This window comes from Sander lucioperca, chromosome 9, assembly GCF_008315115.2.
Source record: "Sander lucioperca isolate FBNREF2018 chromosome 9, SLUC_FBN_1.2, whole genome shotgun sequence".
In the NCBI taxonomy this organism is placed as follows: Eukaryota; Metazoa; Chordata; class Actinopteri; order Perciformes; family Percidae; genus Sander; species Sander lucioperca.
Window position 1 is genome coordinate 7,655,507 of NC_050181.1, and position 24,543 is coordinate 7,680,049.

A 24,543-nucleotide genomic window follows, 5' to 3' on the forward strand; every position below is an offset into this window, starting at 1 on the left:
ATTGGATGCCATAAATTGTTGCAAAGAATATGACTTCAAACAAACTGTCATCGTTCAGACGGCGGTCAAAAGCATGAACCAAAACCGTGCCAAACTACTATATTTTAACACATGCATTCACCGGCCAACTCTAATGCCTGTATACATTCTCTAAAATGTGACTTTAAAACGCGCTTTCAATGTCTCCATCTCCCTAAACTTACAACTCAGTTTTCCAACTTACTTGTACTTTGTTTGTAACCAACATGCAGTCGTACTGCGGTGCAACATTAGGTGGGCTAGTTGGTCTACACCACAATTAAATATTGAAATGAAAGTTTGGAGTTGATTGGTAATTGCTGCCATCTGGTGGTGGGACGTGTACACTACACTACAGCATTGATCTTTAGGACAAAATGTAAAGACATGATCAAAATAGAAGCGGTAAAAAAAAAATCCCACATTTCTTTTTTATTATCTCCACTGATCACTATTTAACTATCTCATCTGGTTTCATGTACAAACACAAATAAACAAACAATTAGATATGAGGACAACATGGTATATTCCAGTCTGTTGGCTCCGTCCAGCTTGTCTGTGATTGGTCAGTTTGGGAAAGAGGAAAGAAAACACTGATGGTTGCTCTCTTCAGTCTGTGTTCTCCTAATACATCCATCCTGTGGATGCTTTGGTAGTTGCGTGTTTACAGCCATTTGGCAATAACGCTTGTATTTTCTGAGGTGGGTGATTTAATGTTAGCATTTGGATCTTGTGCACATTAAGGCCACGTAAAGTTATTTTCACTGTGAATTGATCTCGGTTAGCTCGCTTAAGCTAGTCGGGTCAGTGAGTTATTTAGGTCAACATTGGGCTAGCTAAGTTAACGCTACCTGCCATTTCTGCAGTACGTTGGGTAGCAAACATGTATTGTTATAACTCAAACAGGAAATTACTTTCTCACTAAATATTTGTTTCTATTTATTGTTGTTTGATTGAATTAAAAAACATCGTGGTTCTCTTGCCAACTTAGATTTACTATCCTCGCAGTTATCAAGAAGTAAATAGCTTGCATTCCATATCAACTGACATCCAACCACAGTCCAGAGGTCCACATCTTAAACTGGGCCCTGTTCTGTTCTTCGTTGGCATGATTTGACACAAATGTTTCTGTTCTTCAAATATGGCTTAAAATGTATTAGGAGCTGGTGTCAGAAATGTCCTTTACTGTATGTTCAAGCCTGCAAAAGTGCGGGCTCATTCACTATTAAATTATGATGATTATGATGATGATGATGAAACCTTTTCAAAGTAAACCCCACATAAGTGCAGTTGCCTGTTATAAAACGAATAGAACCAGAAATCATCATCTGAAAAATAATAATTAAGCCATATTTGAAGAATGGGGCCATGGTCATAACCTTACTGTAATCAATCCAGGCAAACATATAAGCCTAAAACAGAATAAGAAGGAACATGAATACCTATCGTACTAACATTTAGTGTTATCGAGCTACATTTGACAGTAGTGATATAGATATTAGAACATATTCTCCAGGTCTAGTTGACAGTCTTCATATTATCTGTATTATAGGAGGGGGGGACCTACCAACTGCCAACATGTCGAGCAAACGGGCCAAGGGAAAGAACACCAAGAAGCGTCCTCAGCGTGCCACATCCAATGTGTTTGCTATGTTTGACCAGTCTCAAATTCAGGAGTTCAAGGAGGCCTTCAACATGATCGACCAAAACAGGGATGGTTTTATTGACAAAGAAGACCTTCATGACATGCTGGCCTCATTAGGTAAACTTAGCAATGTATTTACACGCATTTAGACAGTGATGTGAAAGCTGTGTGTGAAAGATGTCTTTAAGTAACAGATGTTGCTTTGAGATTGAGAGCAAGAAATGAAAGCTTGGAAAATAAATATTTTAACACGTTTTTTTTTTTTGTAAAGCTTGGGTGGTGGGGGAGAATAAGTGTCATAAATCCTCAATACTTTGTCCATTTCCCAGGTAAGAACCCCACAGATGAGTACCTGGAGACGATGATGAACGAAGCGCCAGGCCCAATCAACTTTACAATGTTTCTGACCATGTTTGGAGAGAAGCTGAACGGCACAGATCCTGAGGATGTGATCCGTAACGCTTTTGCCTGCTTTGACGAGGAGGGCACAGGTGAGTTGAAGTTTTCTATACATTTGGAATGTGCACTGCACTTTGTGATGCTGTTTCTCAATGTTTCTCTAAACCAAATGTTGTCAGAATGTTTTTGTTTTATTAAAAATCTTCTTGATCAAAATTCTCAAATGCATCACTTTTATACGTCCCAAATTCAAAATGGAATTGGATTAAAGCTGCAATTAGCTATTTTCATTATCATTTAATAGTTATAATAATTAATTGCTAATTTGGAAAATGAATAACGTTATTAATTTGCTATTTATTTACTTGTGGGTGGGTGCGGTTGTAGCAATAATTGTTTGTTTAAAGGAATATTTGTAATCCTGCTGTATTTTAACATTTGATAGAAACATCCATTTAAAAATGGAAAATTCTCATTAAGAGATAACAGCAAAGAAAAAACTTGATATCAATTGGATATAAAACACAGAAGTTGAGAAACTGTTAATAGCAAAATGTTGACATTTTTTCTTGATAAATGACTTAAATGGTTGATCGGTTATTAAAAATGTGTTGCCGATCAATACATTTTCTGTAAATCAACTAACGGATGAATCGACTTGTCCCACAGGTATAATCCAGGAGGAGTACCTGCGGGAGCTGCTCACGACGATGGGCGACAGGTTCACAGATGAAGAAGTGGACGAGCTCTTCCGAGAGGCGCCCATTGACAAGAAAGGCAACTTCAACTATGTAGCATTCACACGCATACTAAAGCATGGCGCAAAGGACAAAGATGATTAGTGTGTATCATTATACGGTTCCACTTAAGTTAAAACAGTTATATCCTGTTATTATGTTAATGGAAAGCTTCACTGTAGCTTACTAAAGCTCATTTGTTTAAGATGCTTGTGGGACCATTCTGTACCATCCTGTACCCCCCCACCCACACACACACACACACACACACGCACTCTCCAAGCTCATTTGCACATTTGTGAAACACCACTGAAGGGTCTGTGTAAGCTAGTAAAGATGTATGAAAAGACCCTCATGGATAAAGCTGGAAATAAACTGAAAAGTAGTCCTAAAAGGAGTCTGTTATCGTGACTGGTTTGGTTTTACTGCATCATTTGTATTTTGTAGGAAATTAAAGTTTCAAGATTAAATTGTGGTCTGAGACGAATCACCTATGCTGTATTCATTTTTCAAAGTTTTTATTTTAAAACAAAGGAAAATAGATGTATGTAGTGATGTGTAAGTCTTAAGTGATGGTTTAAAGCTTTAACAATTCCACAGTTCACACTAATTTCAAAGATACATAATTACACGGGATCAGTCACTGGATTAAACAAAAGGTGCTGGCTCAGTGCCGACTCTCAATAAAGAATAATAAATATACATATGGCCAAAGGTTTGTGGACAGCATTGTGTAATTCTTGGTCTATTTTAAATGGTGTGTGCTAGGGTTGCAAGTAACATGTATTTATTCTTTGGTCTATAAAATGTTTTGAAAATGCCCATCACATTTTCCTGATGCCATCAAATTGTTTATGGGTCTAAAAGCCCACAATATTCAGTTTATTATTACATATGATGAAGAAAATCAGCAAGTGAGAAGCTGGAGTTAGAGAATATTTTGCATTTTCACGTGACAAACCATTAAATTATTATCAAAATAGTTGCTGTTTGCTTTTCTTTCAATCAACAAATGGTTTCAGCTCTAGTTTGGGGTTGGCCCCTTAGTTCCAATAAATGGTATATTAGACAATAGTGAAACTTTCCTCAATCCAGGTTCCACAATTCTGTGAAAAAAGCCTTCCCAGAAGAGTGGAAGCTGTTAGCATGGCAGATTAATTCTTTTTAATGTCCACATACTTTTGGCCATGTGTGTACAACATGCCACATGGAACACTGCACAGTTGGTACATCACAATGAGTAATGAGTAAAAAATAGATACTGGGTGATGAACTGGTGAATTTTAGCAACCATTTTTGGACATCATCGTGGACAATTTGTCATTTGGTCATGGCAGTTCACAATTATCTGATCTTTTCACAGAGTGACTGTGGTTACAATATCTTGAGGAGCACCCCCTTATATCTCTTTAACCCAGAGAACATATCCCAGATGTACGTAGTAACAGCGCCAATAACCAGCCTCCTTCACACTTCTCTGTGATGAGGGCTCTCTCATACACATCAATCCAACAATAAATAGACAAGAATCACATCCACACTTGACGCTTTTTGTACACTTTGCAGTTGCTCACAGAGCAATGTATAGCATGATATGTGAGACTTTGTGACTACTCCGCCAGGGCAAGATTTTTTGACTGGATCTTTGATAGGTGGTCTGATATACAAGCCTCGATCTTGTCACACTGGGCCAGGAAATCCTATTGACAGAAAATAATCACACTTAATAATATTCATAGTTATTTTTAATTTAAACATTTTTGTGACACTAAAAAAGGGTTTACCTGCACTGTCTTTACAAGTCCCTTTTTCTTAATTTTGCAGTCATTGAAGTTGTCTAGGATACTCTGTTAAAACAGTTTAGAGTTTGTTATATGTGACATACAAAAAAAAATGATGCACACAAAAATAAACACCTGAACAAAAATCGATTGAAATACATTTTGCTCTGCAATCAATGATGGAGACAAAAGGCGAGGAACTAGATATAAAAAGGAAAGAAAGTAAGATTACCAAAGCATCTATCTGCTCCAGGATCTTCATGAACTGTTCAGCTGCTATTTTCACTCTGTGGTCCAGTTTACCCAACGCCTCTGCCTGAAGGTCTTTGGCCAGGAAGCCCTGTGGAAAAAATAAATTAATAATCAAAAATTTCAACATACATATATTGGAGAACAGATCAGACACAATGCATGAAGATTAAGCATCTTAAAAAACTTAATTAATTGCTTACATTCTTGAGTCCAGTCAACTCCCCGTCTACCTTCTCCAGCTTTTTAGCCGTCTGTTCCACAGATTTTTCAATGTCTTTCAGCTTCTTCAGTTCAGCTTCCTCCTCAGGACTGTTCTGTTTGTAGATTAGTGTCAGTATTTGTAAACATATTCAGTCACACATCACAGAAATCACACATGTAAAGGCCTTACCCGCTTTCCAATCATCATGAGTTTGCAGCCTTCTTTTATTCCATAGCTGGACAGACTCTCCTCCACGTCCTTCAGCGATTTTCCTGGAAGGATGAAGAAGGCAAGGTTAGAGCTGGGTATATATTGATATTCTAGCGCACTTGGATGTGAAACAAAAGAGAGACACACAGCCTACCTTTAAAGATGAGTTTCTGTGAAGTTTGAGGAACTCCAGTAGCTTGGGTGAGAGCATCTGCGAGGTCTTTGACAATGGGGCCCTTGCCATCATCCTGGCCAGTCAATGTGATGCTGTGCTTAGTTGATCCTGGAGTGGGAGACATTTTAACATAAACCTTTCCCTGTGCGGAAACTGCTTTCTAAACTGTGGGAGATTATTTTTCTGGAACGACGTGGATTATTTGGGTTTAAGGGTGGCCATTCAGATTTATAATTTTCACCACAGTAACCTCTAAATTATGCTTTGATTCTTAAACTAAAGTAGTTGAACTGAATCACAAGTTAGTAATTGTTACCCTAAAGACTAAAGAAGTTATGATGGCGAAGTATTTGAGCATACTCTGGATATAACAGAACAGTTACGTCTAATCAATTTTAGCCAAAAGGATGCACATGTGAATAAATTCAAAAGGTAACGTTAATCTTAAACTGTATCAAATTAGCTTAGTGAACCAGGAAGTTTTAACCACACATTCGGTGTGTGAAGAAAATTCATTTTGAAAGATATTCCAATTACAAATAGCTACACATTTTCTTGATAAATCACGTTATGCAGCTGTGAAATAAATAGTCAGATATCAAGTATATTCAACTGTACGAAATTGAAGCTAACGTTAGCTAACATTACTAAAGTAAACTGTTTGGTAAGAGCTAACGTTAACTGTAACGTTAGCTAGCTAGCTACATTAGCTAACCATTTCCAAGCTAACACTTACTCAAGAGATGTTCGATGCTTAGTACATTTACATTTTCATATCTATCTATCATCTGGTAATAATCGTGTAACATCATGCAAAATGTCATTACCGTATGCAACTGTCACTGTTATCGTTTGATCGGACATTTTGGTTTTTAGCGTCCTTTTCACAACATGAATCACAGGGCTAGCTCTGTTGCTCGCATAGACTGTATAACTACTTCCGGGACAGACAGGAAACAGTTATACTAACTTCATATTTTATAACTTTATATTTAACTTTGTTTATCTTTTGTCAACGGAACAATACATACAAACAACATACGTACATGAGACCGAGCATAACAGCGATATAACCAGAACGATTTTTTAAGCGCATACAAACACAGTTAAACTAAACATATTGAATTAGTTGTGCGTTTTCAACACCTTCACAATCTTCTTGCGTTTAACAAATGCTTTTAACACATATGTGAGTTGCCGTATTCATATTTGTTGTGTAAGAAAACATAGGCAGCTGGCTCTGTGGCGCAATGGATAGCGCATTGGACTTCTAGTAGAAACACATCAGAAGTGATTCAAAGGTTGTGGGTTCGAGTCCCACCAGAGTCGGACTTTTAGAAGGGTAGCCTGTTGATGTTTCCTCTCCCCAAAACAGTATATCATATTTGCGATTTCTTTCCTGTGAATAGTCTCTAATACAGTAGCCAAATTGTCCCATCATCTGAACATAGCACATGGAATTTACACCTTAGAGCAATGGTTCCCAAACCTTTTCACATGAAGGACCCCTCAACTGACACAAGAGACCACAGACCCCCATTTGATAAGATTTTTAGATGTTTTATTATACAGTCCCTCCAGAAAAACGCAATTATGCGATCGCATAATTTAATGCATAATCAGCCAAAGTCCGCATATTTATGCGGGGGCTGCATTTTTTCAAATACGCCACACTTTCGCCGCATAAATTGGCGATTTCCACGCAAAATATGCGGGGCTTGCATGATTTCATAATCCCCGCATTTTCGTTGCAAAAAAGTCACATATATCTTAGCAGAAAGTTGAAAAATGTTGCGTTTACTTCACACAAGAGCAGCCATTTTCCCCTGTTGCCATGGGAACGTTATGAAGTGACGTAATTACGCGACGTGAACATCATCGAAAAGCTGCAAACCCTGCGATGAAGCCATGATGAAATCGCAGTTTTTGCAATTTCATCGCATAAAATTGCATAAATATCCCGCATATTCCATCGCATTTTTGAAGAAAACGTGCTGCATAATCAAGGATTTTTGCCCGCAACAATCACAAAAAAACTCTGCATTTTTCTGGAAGGACTGATTATAGAATGTGTATAAAACCCACAACCAAAATAGTCATACACTCATCATCAGTCATTGTATTACTTATGGTTGGAATTATAGTGAAAATAAATGATTCCCCTTTTTGCTGGGGACCCCCTGGAACCCCATCAAGGACCCCTGGGGGTCCCCAGGCCCAACTTTGGAAACCATTGCTCTAAATCATTTAAATTTGATTGCTTGTAGGCCAACAAATAAATAAAACATTATGAGATTCAATATTTTCTCCCCAGATATATATACCTTGCATTACGGAGATGGATTTAAACATAATTTAGGCATTTAGGTGAAGTATTACTACACTTTTAAATAGTGCTGGTGGGTTGTAAAAAAGGCCAAGAATATGCCTCCCTAGCTTTGTAGATCAAAAGACTGCTTTTGCGTACCTACTAATATTTTTAGTAGGTATTTCATTTTCTTTCATTTCAAAGTCTTTATTTATTTACTTGCTGCCTTTGTATTATTGTGGCATTATAGCTTTTATTATTTTAGTATTGTTGTTAAGAATGGTAGTTTAGTTTCTCTCTAAGGAACTTTGAATGAAGAAAAACGGCAAATATAAAATTTGTATATAGTGTTATGCCCTTCAAATGCAAAAGAGAAGAAAAGACTACAGCCTGGCTAGTGACTCTGAGGTTGTGCTTCGGCTGTATTTGCTTAATTTGAAGTAAATGCTGACGCCAACATGCTAACATGCTCTGACATACATTATATCTCACACTGGTCTAGAGGAAAACTCAGGGGAACCCAAAAACACTAGGATTAACCCCTTGGGCACCATGGATATCTGTAATAAATTTAGCAATCCATCCAATAGTTGTCAAGACCTTTCACCAAAACTATCAACATCAGGGTGTTGCTAGGGTGAAAGTCATGGAATCACCAAAGTCAGTCATAAGCTTCATCCCCTGGAAAATGTATAGTTTCATGGCATCCCATTTAATAGTTAGCCTGGACCAATGTGATGCCGCTAACAGTGCTGAACACATTAAGCTGGAGTAACGTTACATACAGTGGTTATAAAGTATATCGCATTATATGGAATTCTATGGACACACTGTTCTGTTAGAACATTTCCAGGATGAACAAAAATATGTTTGCAAGCCTAATGAAACTGACCCCAGAGGAGAGAAGGAAGGAGGTCAGAAGACAAATGCATCAAGAGCTGAAAGCCATGGAGATGTAGCACAGGCTTAGAGTTGCTCTGGAGACTAGAGAGAAGTGCAAGAGGGACAGAGAGGAGAAAGAAAAAGAGACAGTGAGTGAGTAAACTTGTCTTATTTTGTCTTAAGAAAAACCCCAAACCACCCAAACCCAATGAGACCCTGCAGTGGATGCAGGACGGACTGAAAGTTGGGACACTGGGTTGATACCATAGACTGTTAAGTCTATGGTTGATACGCACTGTACAGACGATAGAGAAAAGGAAGAGGATTTTGTTACATTCCCCATTTTCAGTCCTTTAAGCTAAGCTAACCGTCTTTAGGCTGTAGCCTAATATTAAATAGACATAGTGGTATCTTCTCCTCTAACTCTCTCTTCTTCTTGTGTGTGGTTCAATAGGAGCCCACAACTCAGTTATGCTCCAGGGCCACCATGCCACTTAATCGAGTCCTGCAGTTTGAATCTTATTACCATACCAAATAATTACCCAAAAAATTCAAGGTTAAATTAAAACATTTATTTTTGCATGTTTCAAATAACCTGCAGACATTTGAACAAGCTCAGTGGGAACCCTCTCCACTTTTGAGAACTCAGAACACTAGTAATGACAACATACAAAACTAGAATACAAATAAGACAAATAAAATAAGCCTGGTGATACTGGAGATGGACGAGACTGACAAGTGTTAGACAGGAATAATGTTTAAAAAAAAGGTTCAGTATGTTACAAGGCCGCAAGCTAGTATGGTAGTGGTAACGATACACAACCCAACACCAGGACAGCTTTAAAATCGTAGTGTCCTCAGGTCAAATGTTTTGCATGTATAAATGTTACTCTACATATAAAAAGTGTTTTCAGTTGAAGTGCAGTTGTTTTAATCCATTCGTTGTTTATGAGGCAGGAATCTGTGGCAGGCCAAACTCGTCCACCAAAACGCCATCCTAAAAATCAAAAAGAAGAATGTTAGGGAAACACTTAAAAGGCCAGCATTCACAAGCAAACACAAAGTGGTATTACTGTTTTTGTTTTGGTTCATGCTAAACAGTACAGGTTCAGTCAGAGGACATCAGAGCTGCTTATAAGCAGCTTAAAATACCATACCAATACTTTTACACATTTTGACCCATTTACTACATACTTAAGCATGCAAAAAACACCAGCATGATTATTTCTAATTTCACCTCAAAGTATTTTCAATACTGTAATTCTCCAATGCGTGCCTTATAAACTATCATGTCAGTAACAACAGTTACCTTGTTTGTCTTGCTGTCACTGGGGATTCCCTCAGGGATAGAGGGGGCAGCCGAGGCCTCATCCAGGTAGGAGCTGTCATCATCCAGCAGCAGCTCATCACCCAGTGCTTCCAGCTCTGAAACCACAGTTACACTGTCACTGAAGTACTGTACACGCTTAAAAGGTATACTATGCAGGATTTTCCTAAAAAACAAAACAATGCATAGACTAATGCAAAAGTAATCCCTCTCAATCATCACTTACGTATGACCAAGGTTCAAAATTAACTTTTTCATCCACCAGCCAAATGGCTAGTGAATGTTCAATTTTTACCAGCCACTCAATATATTACCATTGGTTTTTGTGGCACTTGCATATTTTACCAGCATTTGGCTAGTAGATGGTTATGGATGCTTATGACCCACTAGAAGTCTGAGTGCGGGAGTCTTTGGGACCCAACCCCCAGCAAATAACAGCGGGTGTGCAGCCCGTTCTCAATCCCAGGTGGTCAAATGCCGTCGCTTTGTCACACCCCTCTGCGTTTGATACCGATGCCCAAGGCACCCTTTAGCGTCTGTATGACACAAAGCAGCAGAATTTGATGCAGACCGGCTTGTGACATTGTTGTGTGTTTTTATATTTTCTTCAGTGTTTCCCCTGCTTGTTTATGTTCAGACTCAAGTCTCAGACTCTAACTAGCTGCTTATTGTATTTGTCTGGCACAATGTTGTTTTAGAGAAAATGTTTCTCCATACCAACTTTTTTTTTTGTGTCCCAAATCAGGGGCATAATCCTGTGAAGTTGTCATTTCCAGGCCAAACAGGGGATCATCAGTGGCAAACAACGAGGCCTATCCCACTTCAAAAGGTTCCTCCAAATCAATCAACACAGTCTACGTTTGCCTAGATTGAGAAGACACAACCGGTGTATCCATCATGTAATCCAGATAAACAGATATTACATGAATGGATATGCCATCAACCTGATAGACCGCTGTTGCTATTTGTTCTTAATGTGTTTTTAAAATGTACCAACTTGCAATTAAAAACTCTTGAAATTGAAATTAGAACTCAAACTGTTTGAGGTCTAATTTCCGATAATAAACTTGACAATTTTGACTTTGTTAGTTGCTCAGTACTGCCTGAACACACAGTTAGTTTTGGTCTCTGTGTTGAAAATGCCTAAAATATTAACACACTGGGACTTACAAGAAAGAAGACCATTGAGCCTTCAGGGGGACATAAAATCATGATAGGATGATTTTCTGTAAGTCATTTTACCATCCCTGTTATATCTGCACTCATTTCTGTTAGGGCTGCACGGTATGAGGAAAATATCTAATTGCCATTATTTTGACTGATATTGCGATTACAGTATGATTCATGATATTGAAGGGAATGATCATGTTTTTTTTTATCATTATTCTCATTTTCATTGACTAATATTAAATCTTAAAAAATGTAAATGATTATATAGTGTGATTTTTGCGAGGATCTGTACCAAACAAATATGTTTTCTGTAGTCTGGAGGATAGGATTTGTAGGCCGGGACGTCTCTGCAGCACCACAATACTTCATTCAGAATGGTTTGACACATATTTTGCCTTTAAAAAAAATATTGCGCCCCTCTAGGATTTGGATATTGCACTAGTCCATATTGCGATTTCGATAAAATTGCGATTAATTGTGCAGCCCTAATTTCTGTTGTTTTAAATGTTGGTGATTATATTCATTTTACATTGTTCTATAGATGAAGGTGTGTGCCCAGAAAGTGAATGCAAAATAATCATGTCAGAGACAGTCAGGTATACCTGCTTCAAGATCATCCTCATCTATCTCCGGAGTGCCGTAGCTGCGGCTCAGGGCCTCTTGTACCTCATTGGCGTCCTCCATCATGTCTTCCAGTTGGTCCTGTAAATCCTGAAAGTTCAAATACATGGGATCACTTATCATGTCCGATATCTCTGACCAGAACAACTGGAATATAGATTTTTACTTACGCCCAACATTAAGCAAATGTATCCTTTTCACGTTTTTATTTATTTGGTATTAGAGTAACCTGACAATTTGCTGTTCTAAATTGTAGCAAACATTAACTGTTTTTGAAATTTGAATTCCAGAACAAAATACATTTACAAAAAAAGGAGTACATTCTTTATACCAGCTGGACAAGAAAGGCAAAAATATCTAACTCGCAGCTGTGTCTGTCTACTTAAAGTAATTCTGCTTGTACAAATAGAGAACATTACTTGGTGCTTTGTTAGTGTGTGTAGGCTAAACCATTAATATACAGTATAATTGCTGAGTGTATGTATATATGTATATGTAACCAACATACGTCAATCTGATCAAGTTTGACGTCCTTGTAAGCCTTTTTCATTTCCTTTGCACCGATCTTCATGGCCTCCACCTGTGACAGAAAATAAATTGCACGAGGTATATTTAGTCACTGGAAAAAAGGACTCTATCAGCACTGAAATAATAATCAAAATGTAAGTTTAAGAAAGTATAGTGTTGGTTAGTTAGTTTTGTGTCTTTAGACCTTATTGAAGGTCAGTCTTTCCAAGTCTGAATCTGGAGAGCAGTACTATGTTCAGATTTCTAGACTTGACTCAGTCTCAGCTACTTCTAGGTAGAACAAAATCAAAACATTAATTTGCAAAAAATACACTTTTTAGGCATATACAACAGCATGCCAAGACTTGAGTCATACGTGTTCAGTATGACTAAAAGCTGTAGTTTTGAAAAAACAAGCAAAAAAAAAAACCTCGACAACCTAATATTAACCCAAACTACTTTGTGTTCTTATTAAGTGGTGAGTCTCTTACTGTTGTTTTGGTGTCCTTTAATGTCTGGATGGTGTAGTTTGCCTGCTCCATGTTAAAAGACTGCTGAGCCAGCTGCTCTCTTTGACCTTCATACCTGTGTAAAAAAGAATTGCAGTTGTTTTAAAAACATTGTATTGTGCACGTAATTTATTTAAAGCTCAGTTCTTATTAGAGCCGTGCTGGATTTCTTTGGCTAATATAGGCAGATATTTGAGTGTTATGATAACAATGTATTGGCTAATATTCTTAACATTAGCAGAAAAACTTGATAAGAATACTCTAAATTTGATTGTTCATGAATTGTAACCAAGAAATGTACTTAGTTTTCAAAGCATTTCTGATGAGTATCTTGATACAGTACTATCGGCCAACATAAACCTTGATGCCGATAAAGCGGTCATAAGCTCAGATGGTAAATATTATCAGCCATGCCAATGTCATGCTCTAGTTCTCATATCAAAGTGTCACAACTATACAGTGTAGGACTCACATTCTCTTCTGCTTCAGGACTCTCATTGCCTTCTGTTTCACCATGTTCTGCATTTAAAAAGGGAATAAACAAAACTCTTGTTTTCTATATTTGCAATAACAATCTTGCAACCTTCATATTTGCTTTGGTTGACGGGTTATGTGCGTTACCTTCGAGGGCCCATCTCTCATCTTCTTCATCTGATCCTTGTACTTGACAAGTTCAGCGTCTAGTCCGCCAATCTTCTTCTCTATGGACTCTGATCTCGCATCCACCTGAGTGAGAAGGAGATGAATTAGAAGTGAAATGATTTACAGCATCCTGGCAGACACTAGTTTTGCATGCCTGCCGAGAATTGCATTCCCAAGGGAAAACTAATGATTTTTAAGGCAAAGTAAAAACGATAAAATCGTCCTTGTCATGTTCCTCAATTGTGATAAATAATCTTAAATCTATAATTTTCGAACGTTTGGAGTCATCAATGTTTTATTAAACCCTGTAATTGTAGCATTTACTTACTGTCCGTGAGGTGTACGCAATTTCGACAGGGATGAACTTTTAGCGGTGCATGCATTTGGGCAGAAATAAGTGTTGCTGCCAGCGAAGTGGATGCAATTCGACAGGCATGCACAACTCGGCACAACACCAGCCTGAGTGTACTGTATATTAAAAACAGACGGGAGATAGCTAACGTTGGAGAGATAAAAGCCAGAGCAAAACCAGAGATTTGACGTTTGAGGTTAACACATGCATGAGTTATAGCTCTCTTTCACACTATAAACAAGAAGGAAAGACAAATTACATGTTGCTAAGTAGTGGAAGGCGCTTATTAACTGTAGCTCGTTGGCTAGCTAGCACGGTTTGCTGGTTTGACTGCCCTTTTGTGGCCATGCTAGCTGAGTAACGGTACCGTTAGGTCACGTAATATTATAGACATAAACAACAATACATCAGCCTCAGCTTGACAGTACTCACATTGCCGATACAGTCCGACAGATTTGCGGGAGGCGCTTTCGGCTTTCCGCGTCCGAATATTCTGTTCATTTTCTAAACGTTTTGTGTCCCTGTAGCTTTTAGTTACTTTACAAAATACAAAAAGCATCAAATGAAAAAGGATTTCTTCATTGAACACACCCGGAAGTAACGGTTCAGACGCAAAGGGTTCCCATTGGTTGACGTAAACAGTTGTGACCAATGAAGTTTTTTTAAAATACACGTGTGCCCCCGCGTGGCGAGCAGAAGGGTTGCAGCTGTAGTGACAACCTATTGTTCCGGCGTCTTTACACCTCCACACTGCAGATATGATTAAATGGGGCTTTTAATTATATTTTGGACTTACCTGACTCCCTTCGTGCAGATTAGTATAAAAATAGAATGTGCAATATACCCATAAAAATAGTGAAAATATAGTGAAAGTAGTGAAATAGTGCTGGAAGGAGTATTCAGGTCATTAAAAGTACAAATACAACAACGTAAAAAATACTCCATTACAAGTAACAGTAGTCCTCTAATTAAAAAGTACTTTAAACATCAAAAGTGTTTGTATATAGCCTCATATGGCATTAGATTACTAATACTGATGAATCAATGTGTAAGCACCATTTCACTGTTGTAGCTGGTCGAGGTGGAGCTAGTTTGAACTTTGGGCCCCTCCAAAGGGTCACAAGATACATCTGATGGGTCTCAAGATGATTAATTAAGGAAAGAAGGAAAAACAAAGTTCTGCTACAAAATTTGGATTTATATTTTGGACTTTGTACTAGTCTTTGTTTTATTTATCAGATAATTTGATCTCATTGAATAGGTCTTTAAATAAAACTAGGGCTATTACTAACAATTATTTTCTCAAATGTATTACATTTTTGCTTTAAAAATGACAAAAACAATTATTCAATTGTCAAAATGGTTGCAAATGAATTGATTTTATTTGCTGCTGAAATCTCTGAAAATCCCTGTGCACTTTCAGACCTGTTAGCTCCTTGAGCTTTTATAGGATAAAAACCTCTGTCATTATGTGTGTGTATATAAACAATAGAGTGAACCAAAAGAAAAGCTAAACAATGAGCTGACCCCTGCAGGTGTGACATGTATGTATTGGAGGAGGCACCAGAGTGGAGTTAGCAATAAAAAATACTCCATATAAACACCTCTGACAGAATAAACAAGCCCAAACCGATTGGAATTTCATTCGGTTGCAGAGGGGTAGTTTACACCTTTTCATAAACTGATCCAAAAAAAATTGTACCATGCAAACGATTTAACCTGATTATTTTCTGGCTGTATTCTTTCTGTGCATGCCCTCTATCTTGAAATAAATGTTCGAGGACATACATTTTTCCACTTCCAGAAATGGCGGCTTTTAAGTTCTGCAGAGGGTTAGTTTTTTGTACAAACTCTTAAAAAACTATAAATTATTGGACGCCTAGATGGAAATAACAACCTATACAAACAAGTCCATGAAAAAAAATGAACAAAGCCAGGATAGACTGAGGCTTTGAACAAATTAAAAACCACGTCACACATCTGTTCCGATTAAATGCGGTGCATGTAAACACAAAACCAAATTAGATCACATCCCATGTAAACAATCAATCTGAATGATTTCAATCGGAATACATTTTAGCTGCATGTAACCACAGCTAATTATTACTACATGGGATGTTATCTAATTTTATTATTGTTGTGTGTTAACGTGTATCCTCTACTTTCCTATTGTCCCTTGCTGCTGCAACAGTGTGAATTTTCCCATTCTGGGATTAATAAAGGATTTTGAATCTTGAATCTACAAGCCTTAGGCTTCTGCTTTTCAGTCAGAGCACTCACCATGAAAACACTAACGTTGTGTCTGAGTTGAAGAGAATTAATACAGGATTGGAAAAGAAATTCTGAATCATTGGGGAGGTGGGTTATAAGGTCATGGCTGTGTTGTGATGCTACTCCATATTTCTCTTCATTGAACCCACCTTGATATCGTCGAGGACAGGAATGAAACCCTTCTTAGTGTTTTCTTGAAACGAAGCAAGCTCATATTTTACAGTTTTATTGTGACTTTGTTGCACATGTGTAAAGCATGTTTTGACTTTCAAAGCTAAAAGATACAGCAAAATATCCAACACGTACAGTTCATTTTACATACAGTATATGTTGCTAAGACCTGGGCTAAATTTGGCCGATCATTTGTTTAATGAATACAATCATTTCTATCGACTAAATTACAGTATTAGAGGAAAAGTTAAGAAACACATACCATAACCAACAATGTCCTCAGTAAGACTTCAATTTTCCTAGAGATAATGCTACAATAACTTTAAGCAGTAAACTTATACCAGGATATACTTTCATACTCTTAAAGGCAAAAAAGGCATCACAAAAATGGATGTGGCTAACTGATGATCTTTTAGAGCAAGCAAAAAAGCTGAGTTCAGAGGCCAAATAAGATAAGGCACACAAAACAAAGCACAAAAACACATTTTCTGCTAAAAGTACATGGTCAGATCTAAACAGATAAATACATTAACAGGTTGCTCTACATTAAGAAAAACCCTCATAAGCCTTTGATTTTATGAATTCTGGTTTATCTGGTAACTCCTATAAAAGTTGCAATAATTTAGGAAACCAAGACAGTAAATCAGTTATGTCTTTTGTTTTTGCTGAGGGAAAACCTATTTTTTTACGAGGATAAACTCATAAATGCGTTGTTATCCATCTGGTGAGCAGTACAAGCAGTGTTTTACAGTATAAACATTAAATTGCACTATACACCAAAAGGTATGTTGTGATACAGTATGTTATTCTCATGTCAGCTGTTTCCTTGGAGCCCTCTGCCCAGTTTCTTACATGTACTAGTATTTCAGACAAGATGAGAACATGCCAGGTAGAACACACTATGTACATATTCGACACCTCCTCAATGACTGTAGAATAACAGCTGAACACCATTAAAGGTGTGGAGCAGTGTCAGATGTGATAATAGTTCAGCTTTGAATAACACACTGCTCTGACACCGGAGTCCTATCAAGGTCAGCCATCTTGTCAAGTAGAAAAAATACTTTGATTCAGTATCTTCTTGTGATAAATGACAGAGGATGATCCCTGAGAGGTTATTAAATATTCTACACGGGTTTACTGCCAATGATATAGACTATTCACAAATGTAAAATACAGCAAAGCACTGAACTACAATTCACATAAAACGCTATCAGTTTTAAACAATGCTCATAATGCAGTTATTTCCCAACATAATCAGGAACGATTACTTGTTTTCATCCTGTGCACAAAATACCAGTTGATCTTTTCATGCATGTTAGAACTATATTAATCACTTTTATATGAAAGCCTATTGGACACTTTTCAGGTCAGGTAAACAAAATGTGATCAAGCTACATAATAAAATACTTTCAAGTCTGTCTTGTCTGGACATCATTCATCTTCTTTCCATTGTTGATATCAACAATGTAATAAAATAATATGAAAAAGTATACGTTCTGAGTTAGATTTCAGCTTTATACATTTTACATTGCAAAATAGTATCTAGCTGGGCTGGGATCCCAGAGGCATCTTTGCACTTCACAAACTGTCTCATAGAATTTTAATCTAAACTTAATTTTAAAGGACAACTCTGGTGTAATTCTATATTTTTCTAAATGTCAACCAATCCCAAGAAAAAACAACAACAACAACAACAACAATGCAGTAGTCCGTCTCTTAAAACTTTCTGACTTCCCTACCCTGTCTTTAGCACTCAGACCCAAGCACATTATTATTATTTATTTTATTTATTTATTTTATTTATTTAGTATTTAGTATTTTATTGTCCATGCTATTCATGTGGATTTGCTTTTTTTATCATCCTGTTTGTGATGTATTTGAATGTTGTGTGTGATGTCTTAAGCTACTGGGACCTTGAATTTCCCCTTGGGGATCAATAAAGTATCTATCTATCTATCTATCTATCTATCTATCTATCTATCTATCTATCTACATTCATTCTCACTGAAGACACAAACCATTATAAACAGGTCACATATATATATATATAGCTTCTTTTTTATTAGAGTTAAAGTCATTTTCAGACAGCTGGGTACTGTGCAGTTTTGAAAAAAAGTCTCTAACAACAGTAAATTGTGTATTTGTTGGGGACTATTGTCAGCGGTGGATTGATACATATTTGGTCATCGAGTGAGTATTTCTGGCAGCAGGACAATGCTGGGATTAATTCAGAATAAGTAAGTGCCCATGTTAATCACAATGAAGGAACATGTCATGCCAATAGTTTTTCTGACAACAATGAAGGAATAACCTATATTAGGTTTTGGCTAAATAGGTAATAGCCTACTGGTTAGTAGAATCAATTCTGGGATGGCTTTTGTCTTTTCATGGGATTTGTTGACAATAAGAAAAATTTAAGCAAATCTGCTTTTGGATTCTCTGACCAACATGCTGGATAAATAAATACCTGGCCCTATCTAGCTTTCCCTCAGATGGCAGTGGTGACTTGAGTCAATCCCAGGTCATTGGAGTCCTCCCAGCCCTGATAAGGCATAAAGGATGTGTCCATGGCTAGTCATACAGGCCTGGCCTGCCTCATATCTCCCCGGGCTTCTGTGGGGCATGTGTGGTCCCGCAGGGTGCTCCTCACCCGGCTCACCCCATGAAGGTCTCCGTGTCTTTGGGCGCCTGGGCAGCAAAAGTCCCTGAAGCACCTCTTGAAGTTCTCATCCAGGAAGGCGTAGAGGATGGGGTTGAGACTGCTGTTGGTGTAGCCCAGCGCCACGCAGAAGAAGTAGGCAGCCATGACGGCGGTGGTCTCTGGGACGTTGCCAGACAGAGCCTTGACTAAGACGAAGATGTGGATGGGAGTCCAGCACACCACAAACACGGCAACCACCACCAGAACCAGACGGGTGATCCGGCGCAGGTTGCGGTCCTTCTCGCGTGTGCCTGAAAGTAGGCGCACGCTTTTCAGCCGCATGACCATCAGCGTGTAGCAGACGGTGATGATGATGACAGGTACCACAAAGGCAAAGATGAAGACACAGATCTTCATCAGGGTGTCCCAGTAGCTGTAGGGCTCAGGGAACTGTAGGGCACACTCTGTAATCCCTGTTAGTTATAGAACAACATAGATAGCAGAACAGGTTTGAGCAGTCAAATATAGAGACACGGTCATATTTAACTCAGGAGAAAACCAACAAGACTAAGAGTCTACAGCCACGCTAGCAGCTCTGTGAGGCTGTACTTATGCTATGAATTAAATGCTAATGTCAGCATGCTAGCATGCCCACAATGACAATGCTTACATAGTGATGTTTAAAGCAGCCATATTATGCTCATTTTCAGGTTCATAATTGTATTTTAAGGTTGTACCAGAATAGGTTTACATGGTTTAATTTTCAAAAAACACCATATTTGTGTTGTACTGCAGTGCTCTCTCTCACTGCTGCAGATCCTCTTTTCAGCTGGTCTCTGTTTTAGCTACAGAGTGAGACCTCTTTTCTTCTTCTTCTTCTGTACTATCTTTGATTGCACTGCACATGCCCAGTAGCTCAGATGTAGATCATGTCAGCTAGCTAGCTCCATAGACAGTAAAAGAAAGGCTGTTTCTACAACTTTGGTCAGTTACAAGGCAGGATTAGCTGGGAGACTTCTAAATGAGGGCGCACATGTAAGTAGTTCTTTTGTAGATTATGGTGAACTTGTGTGTGTTGTAGCAGTGCTTTGCTATTGAGAACGAGGTAGCATGCTAGCGTTAGCCATAGCGTTAGCATGTTAACGCTACGAGCTAATGGTTGCGGTTAGCCTGCTCGTTTCGGCTTGTGACGTCACAAGCCGTGCCGATTTTGAACAGCTCACCCAGAGACTGAAGGCAGGACACATTCAGAAACTGTATCTCACTCTAAACAGCATGGGTGGATTTTTTTCAAAGTTTGTATGTGTGTGGAAGCACCAGAGACACAACATAACACCCCAAATCCCAGAAAAAGTGATTTTTTCATAATATGGGCACTTTAACAGATATAATGTTTACCATGTTTAACATCTTAGTTTAGCATGTTAGCATGCTAACATTTGCTAATTAGCACTAAACCAAGCGGCAACTTCTGGGCCTTTAAAGGTGCAGTAGGTAAAAAAAAAATTTCTGTCATATTTGCTGAAACTGACCCTGTGTTCGAGTATAACTACATGAAGCAGGTAATTTAAAAGAAATCCGGCTCCTCTGGCACTACCTACAGCCTGTAGTGCGATTTGCAAAAATCCACAGCTCCCTGTTCAGATGCGCCAATCAGGGCCAGGGGGGGTGTCTAACTGCGTGTCAATCACTGCTCATGCACATGCATTCATTCTCCCTTGTGGGGGGATGGGCTTAGGAGACCGTTTTGGGCTTTAGCAGAAATGGGGGAGGGACTGAGAAGTTGTCGTTGTTAAACATTTTTGGCTAAGTCCTGGATCTTCACAATCCTACCTACAACACCTTTAAAGTGAAGCCAATGCGAAGTGCATTAAACCTTAAACCTTAAACCTGTGTTCTTTCTAATGGCCAGCAGGGGGCATCTAAAGAAATGTGATTGTATAGATTGTATAGATGTCTGAGAAAATTACCCTACTTCTCACTTGATTTATTACATCATTAAACATTTTCTTTATGAGTTTATGATCTCAATAGAAATTTTCTTCAATACAGCATGATGCTCATTTTGTTAAATTATGGTCCCATTAAGCGTACAATAGAGATAAAGCAGGGCATGCTTTGGGCGTGTCTACCTTGTGATCGACTAGTTGCTACCACAGCCAGCTGTCAATCTGAATAAAGGATTAGCAATGTGTATCCATGGCACTTTGTACCTTTCAAGTTAGTTTTCAAGACATTTAACTACTAACTACCTGAAAGTCAACCCCATGGTGGCGCTAGAGGAAAAGTCAGGGGATCACCAAAATCAGCAGGATTTATTCTCTGGGAATCACAAAAGTCTGTAATAAGTTTTATGACAATCCATCCAATGTTTGTTGAGATATTTCAGTTGGAACCAAAGTGTTGAACCAACAGACAAGCCGATGGACATGATGATGACTTACTAATATGGCTAAAAAACTACAACGTCAGATCCTGTGATGCAAATAATGTTGTCACCACAGAGAGGTAAAGGCCAGCATCACATGCATCAGCAGCAGCGGGCAAAGTACATTGTGCTTTTTTATTGTGAACGTGAACAATCTATCAGACTGTCGCTGAAGAAAAAAATAATCTTTCAAGCTCTAGTCTCATCCTAGGAGGACCCATTATCCCTCATTATCTCATCAAACCTATCCTCTATAGGGAATATGAAGGATGCTTTCTGCAGCTAAATGAGATAATTCAAGGCAAGGGTGTTGCTATAAATTGGGGCTTCATGTTTGAAATTGCATGTAAGAGTCCTTTTGCAGCTGATCTTTTGTCTCCGTAGCAGACACAGAGATGGAATAAACCAGAGTAGAATGAATAGAAAGACTTATAGACCCTATTGAACATCAAAGGCGGAGTCATACCAGTGTGAATGTATGTAAGGTCAAGGTACCATTTTTGGTCTTTGTGCTTCCAAGTATCATGGCAGGTATCCCAGCAGCAGACGACAGCACCCAGATGATCACATTGATGATCTTGGCCTTGACGGGGGTGCGGAAATCCAGGGCCTTGACAGGGTGGCACACGGCCACATAGCGGTCCACGCTCATCATGGTCAAGGTGAAGATGCTGGTGAACATGTTGTAGTAATCGATGGAGATGAAGACTTTGCACGCCACCTCGCCAAACGGCCAGGAGCTGAGCAGATAGTCTGTGCTCTGGAAGGGCATGGTGGTGGTGACCAGAGCGTCGGCCACAGCCAGGTTGAAGATGTAGATGTTGGTGGCTGTTTTCATTTTGGTGTATCTATTGTGGGGAAAAGAAGGAAACATGAAGAGGTTGAATGGATTTGATTGTTGTTTGTTTCAGTTTTACTTTTGTTGTTGTTTGAATCATTAAAAAGAGAGACAAGGTTAATGAAGTCACTTTTTTTTAGATGAGGAGTTATCATATTGCTCAGCTCTTTTTCCGAATAAACAGATTAATTCATAACACAAAAGGTTCCTTTTGTGTTTTGGCTGCTTAAATTAATCTGGGAGGAAAATAACTCTTTTTATCATCTCTTGTCTAATTCAAGGCTTTAAAATGTAATCTATCAAGGTTGATCTCACATACAACACTTAAAATGACAATACCTTGATACAGCTTTAAACTGAACTTTCAATTAAACTGAACAAATGAGCTTTGAGAGGAAATATTGACTGTACAATCACTGCAAACCTTGTTACAATCCATAACGTGACTTAACGTAATTGTCACAATTAGTAAAGAAAAAAACAGCCCAGGATTCTGTATTATTATATGTCAGTTTACCAATAAAAGCGTGCACATGCACGGGGAACATCATACAAGGGCACACACACACACACACACACACACACACACACACACACACACACACACACACACACACACACACACACACACACACACACACACACACACATGAAACTCCAAGAAATATACATGTAAACGTATGCTGTTCAAAAATGTATACGCACTGAATTGTCTATTGCTTTCTGAGCCATGCAGGTACGCACGCTATTCCACACTTACTGAGATGACTGGCATTGCTTTTGACATACTATGAACAACTGACATTATTCCAAAGCTGAAAACTCACCTAATGATGACATACATCACCAAACAATTGCCAGCCAAGCCAACCACAAACACCACGGAGTACACTGCGACTATTATGGGGATGATGGGCGACATGGGCTCGGGTTCAGCGTCCCAGGTGCCGTTGGGTGTGTAGTTGAAGATGTCTGATGAGCCGGGTTGCCACGTGAAGTTTGGGAAACACTCCTCCGGCTGGCCCGAGGGACACCTGTCGTCTTTGTAGATGTGCACCACGCTGCTCTCCATGGTGCTGAACGCTACCTGCACCGGCCGGGCTGCTGCTGCTGCTGCTGCTGCTGCTGCTGGGCGTAAACTGACCGCACAATTTAGATGTTGGTCCAAAACAAGCTGAATTTTCGATTACTGCTACAAAACAAAACAAAAACCACGAAGCAAATGTCTCTATTAGTACAGATTATGGCTCCAGTGAAGAGGAGCGCAACAGCCCGCGCTCAAGGACATCATTAAACAAGTGTAACACTCCCTTACCTTGTTTTTTTTCTGCTTCCAGAAAGTTCATACAAATACAACAACACTGATTAGGAGTTTCTACTCAGCCATAGATTCAAATCCGGATGTTGGAAATAAAAGGTTGCTGAGTTGTGGACAAGCAGAGAATTCACTGCCTGTGCCACCGCTGCGTCCCCGAAGATGCGCACTGGAAGCCCGCACTGCTCATTTAGTGACATCAGAGGCTGAGCCCACAGATATGACAGTATCCAGCCAGCATAAAGAATCTAACCACATGCATCACATTCAGCTTAAAATATATTTACCACATAAAATGAACACTTTATTAAGATGCATTATTTCTGGTAAAACTCAAACACTCCAAAGCTGTGACCATTAAATCATCTGTTTTCTTATGCAGCCATATTAACCACAACTATCTTTTTCTTTTGTATTTATTTTATTTTTTAAATATATTTGTAGTTCACATGTTGCCTGTAGCAAACATAAAACTACGTGTGCTACATTATCCTGTGCTTTCTGAAAATGTTTAAATTCTCGTCAATGCATGTCGTTGGATGTTCCCTAGCAACTCGTGTGAAAGCAACAACTGCAATGCAAACATGCAGAATCTTATTAGACGTTGAAGAGGTATGAAGTCAGAAGGACACTCAACAGCAACCTTGAGATGATGGTCTCTGTGTATGCCAGCAGCACCAATCATCGATAATGTGCAACATAGCGGGCCTGTCCGTAAGATATCACACAAACCGTTGTGTGAGTACAGAAATTAGCTTTATTATGGAGAGACATTTTGTAGACCTTCAAATAAAAACTGCTCATTATCTAAGCAGTATCCATTTTGGTCAGAATTACTTTTGCTGCAAGAACAGAGTCATTTTCATCATCTTCTTTCAGCTCTGTATGCTCAGAACTTTTTCTATGTGCATTTATTTTACCAATTCAGAATTTTCCCCACTGCCTCAAAACATGGATCTACCATATCCTCCCTACAACAACACAACATGGGCATCCCTAAGAACTCAAAACAAAAAAGAACATCTAGAACAAAATAAAGAATAGACACCCATGTTGACAGAAATCACAGGCTATTCCTCTCTAACCAGTCTTTTTCCTCTCACGCCAGCCGATAGGAGACAGTTTCCACCAGCACGTAA

General features: G+C 38.6%; 4 protein-coding genes and 1 non-coding gene across 8 annotated transcripts; 2 read left to right on the forward strand and 3 right to left on the reverse strand.

Moving 5' to 3' along the window:
- Nucleotides 1–577: 577 nt before the first annotated feature.
- myl12.2 (myosin, light chain 12, genome duplicate 2) lies at nucleotides 578–3,187 on the forward strand. 3 transcript variants are annotated; one of them, XM_031293996.2, is made up of 4 exons: nucleotides 578–719; nucleotides 1,571–1,780; nucleotides 1,993–2,154; nucleotides 2,732–3,187. In XM_031293996.2, exons 2-4 carry the CDS (start codon nucleotides 1,597–1,599, stop codon nucleotides 2,902–2,904), a joined length of 519 nt encoding a protein of 172 aa, XP_031149856.1. In that variant the 5' UTR covers nucleotides 578–719; nucleotides 1,571–1,596; the 3' UTR covers nucleotides 2,905–3,187. The 3 variants fall into 3 exon arrangements, with proteins under 3 accessions (XP_031149856.1, XP_031149855.1, XP_031149857.1); XM_031293995.2 differs by having other exon boundaries at nucleotides 589–723; XM_031293997.2 differs by having other exon boundaries at nucleotides 589–696; nucleotides 1,567–1,780.
- Nucleotides 3,188–3,305: 118 nt separating this feature from the next.
- On the reverse strand, nucleotides 3,306–6,382 carry bag1 (BCL2 associated athanogene 1). Of its 2 annotated transcripts, XR_004898345.1 has the most exons (8): nucleotides 6,247–6,382; nucleotides 5,399–5,527; nucleotides 5,224–5,306; nucleotides 5,033–5,146; nucleotides 4,813–4,920; nucleotides 4,584–4,646; nucleotides 3,692–4,499; nucleotides 3,306–3,659 (listed from the first exon to the last, which is right to left on the reverse strand). XR_004898345.1 is itself a non-coding variant. In XM_031293994.2 (7 exons), exons 1-7 carry the CDS (start codon nucleotides 6,281–6,283, stop codon nucleotides 4,410–4,412), a joined length of 624 nt encoding a protein of 207 aa, XP_031149854.1. In that variant the 5' UTR covers nucleotides 6,284–6,382; the 3' UTR covers nucleotides 3,306–4,409. The 2 variants fall into 2 exon arrangements, 1 of the variants encoding a protein (XP_031149854.1); XM_031293994.2 differs by having other exon boundaries at nucleotides 3,306–4,499.
- Nucleotides 6,383–6,655: 273 nt separating this feature from the next.
- trnar-ucu lies at nucleotides 6,656–6,748 on the forward strand. Its single transcript has 2 exons — nucleotides 6,656–6,692; nucleotides 6,713–6,748. It is a non-coding gene; the product is annotated as a tRNA-Arg (tRNA).
- A 2,418-nt stretch (nucleotides 6,749–9,166) lies between these two features.
- Nucleotides 9,167–14,410, reverse strand: chmp5a (charged multivesicular body protein 5a). Its single transcript, XM_031293998.2, has 8 exons — nucleotides 14,170–14,410; nucleotides 13,365–13,469; nucleotides 13,216–13,262; nucleotides 12,726–12,819; nucleotides 12,236–12,307; nucleotides 11,709–11,817; nucleotides 9,919–10,034; nucleotides 9,167–9,606 (listed from the first exon to the last, which is right to left on the reverse strand). Exons 1-8 carry the CDS (start codon nucleotides 14,236–14,238, stop codon nucleotides 9,556–9,558), a joined length of 663 nt encoding a protein of 220 aa, XP_031149858.1. The 5' UTR covers nucleotides 14,239–14,410; the 3' UTR covers nucleotides 9,167–9,555.
- A 3,808-nt stretch (nucleotides 14,411–18,218) lies between these two features.
- Nucleotides 18,219–23,568, reverse strand: oprk1 (opioid receptor, kappa 1). The gene is made up of 3 exons (XM_031294000.2): nucleotides 22,917–23,568; nucleotides 21,747–22,099; nucleotides 18,219–19,296 (listed from the first exon to the last, which is right to left on the reverse strand). The coding sequence occupies exons 1-3, from the start codon at nucleotides 23,159–23,161 to the stop codon at nucleotides 18,758–18,760; spliced, it is 1,137 nt and encodes a 378-aa protein (XP_031149860.1). The 5' UTR covers nucleotides 23,162–23,568; the 3' UTR covers nucleotides 18,219–18,757.
- Nucleotides 23,569–24,543: the final 975 nt, after the last annotated feature.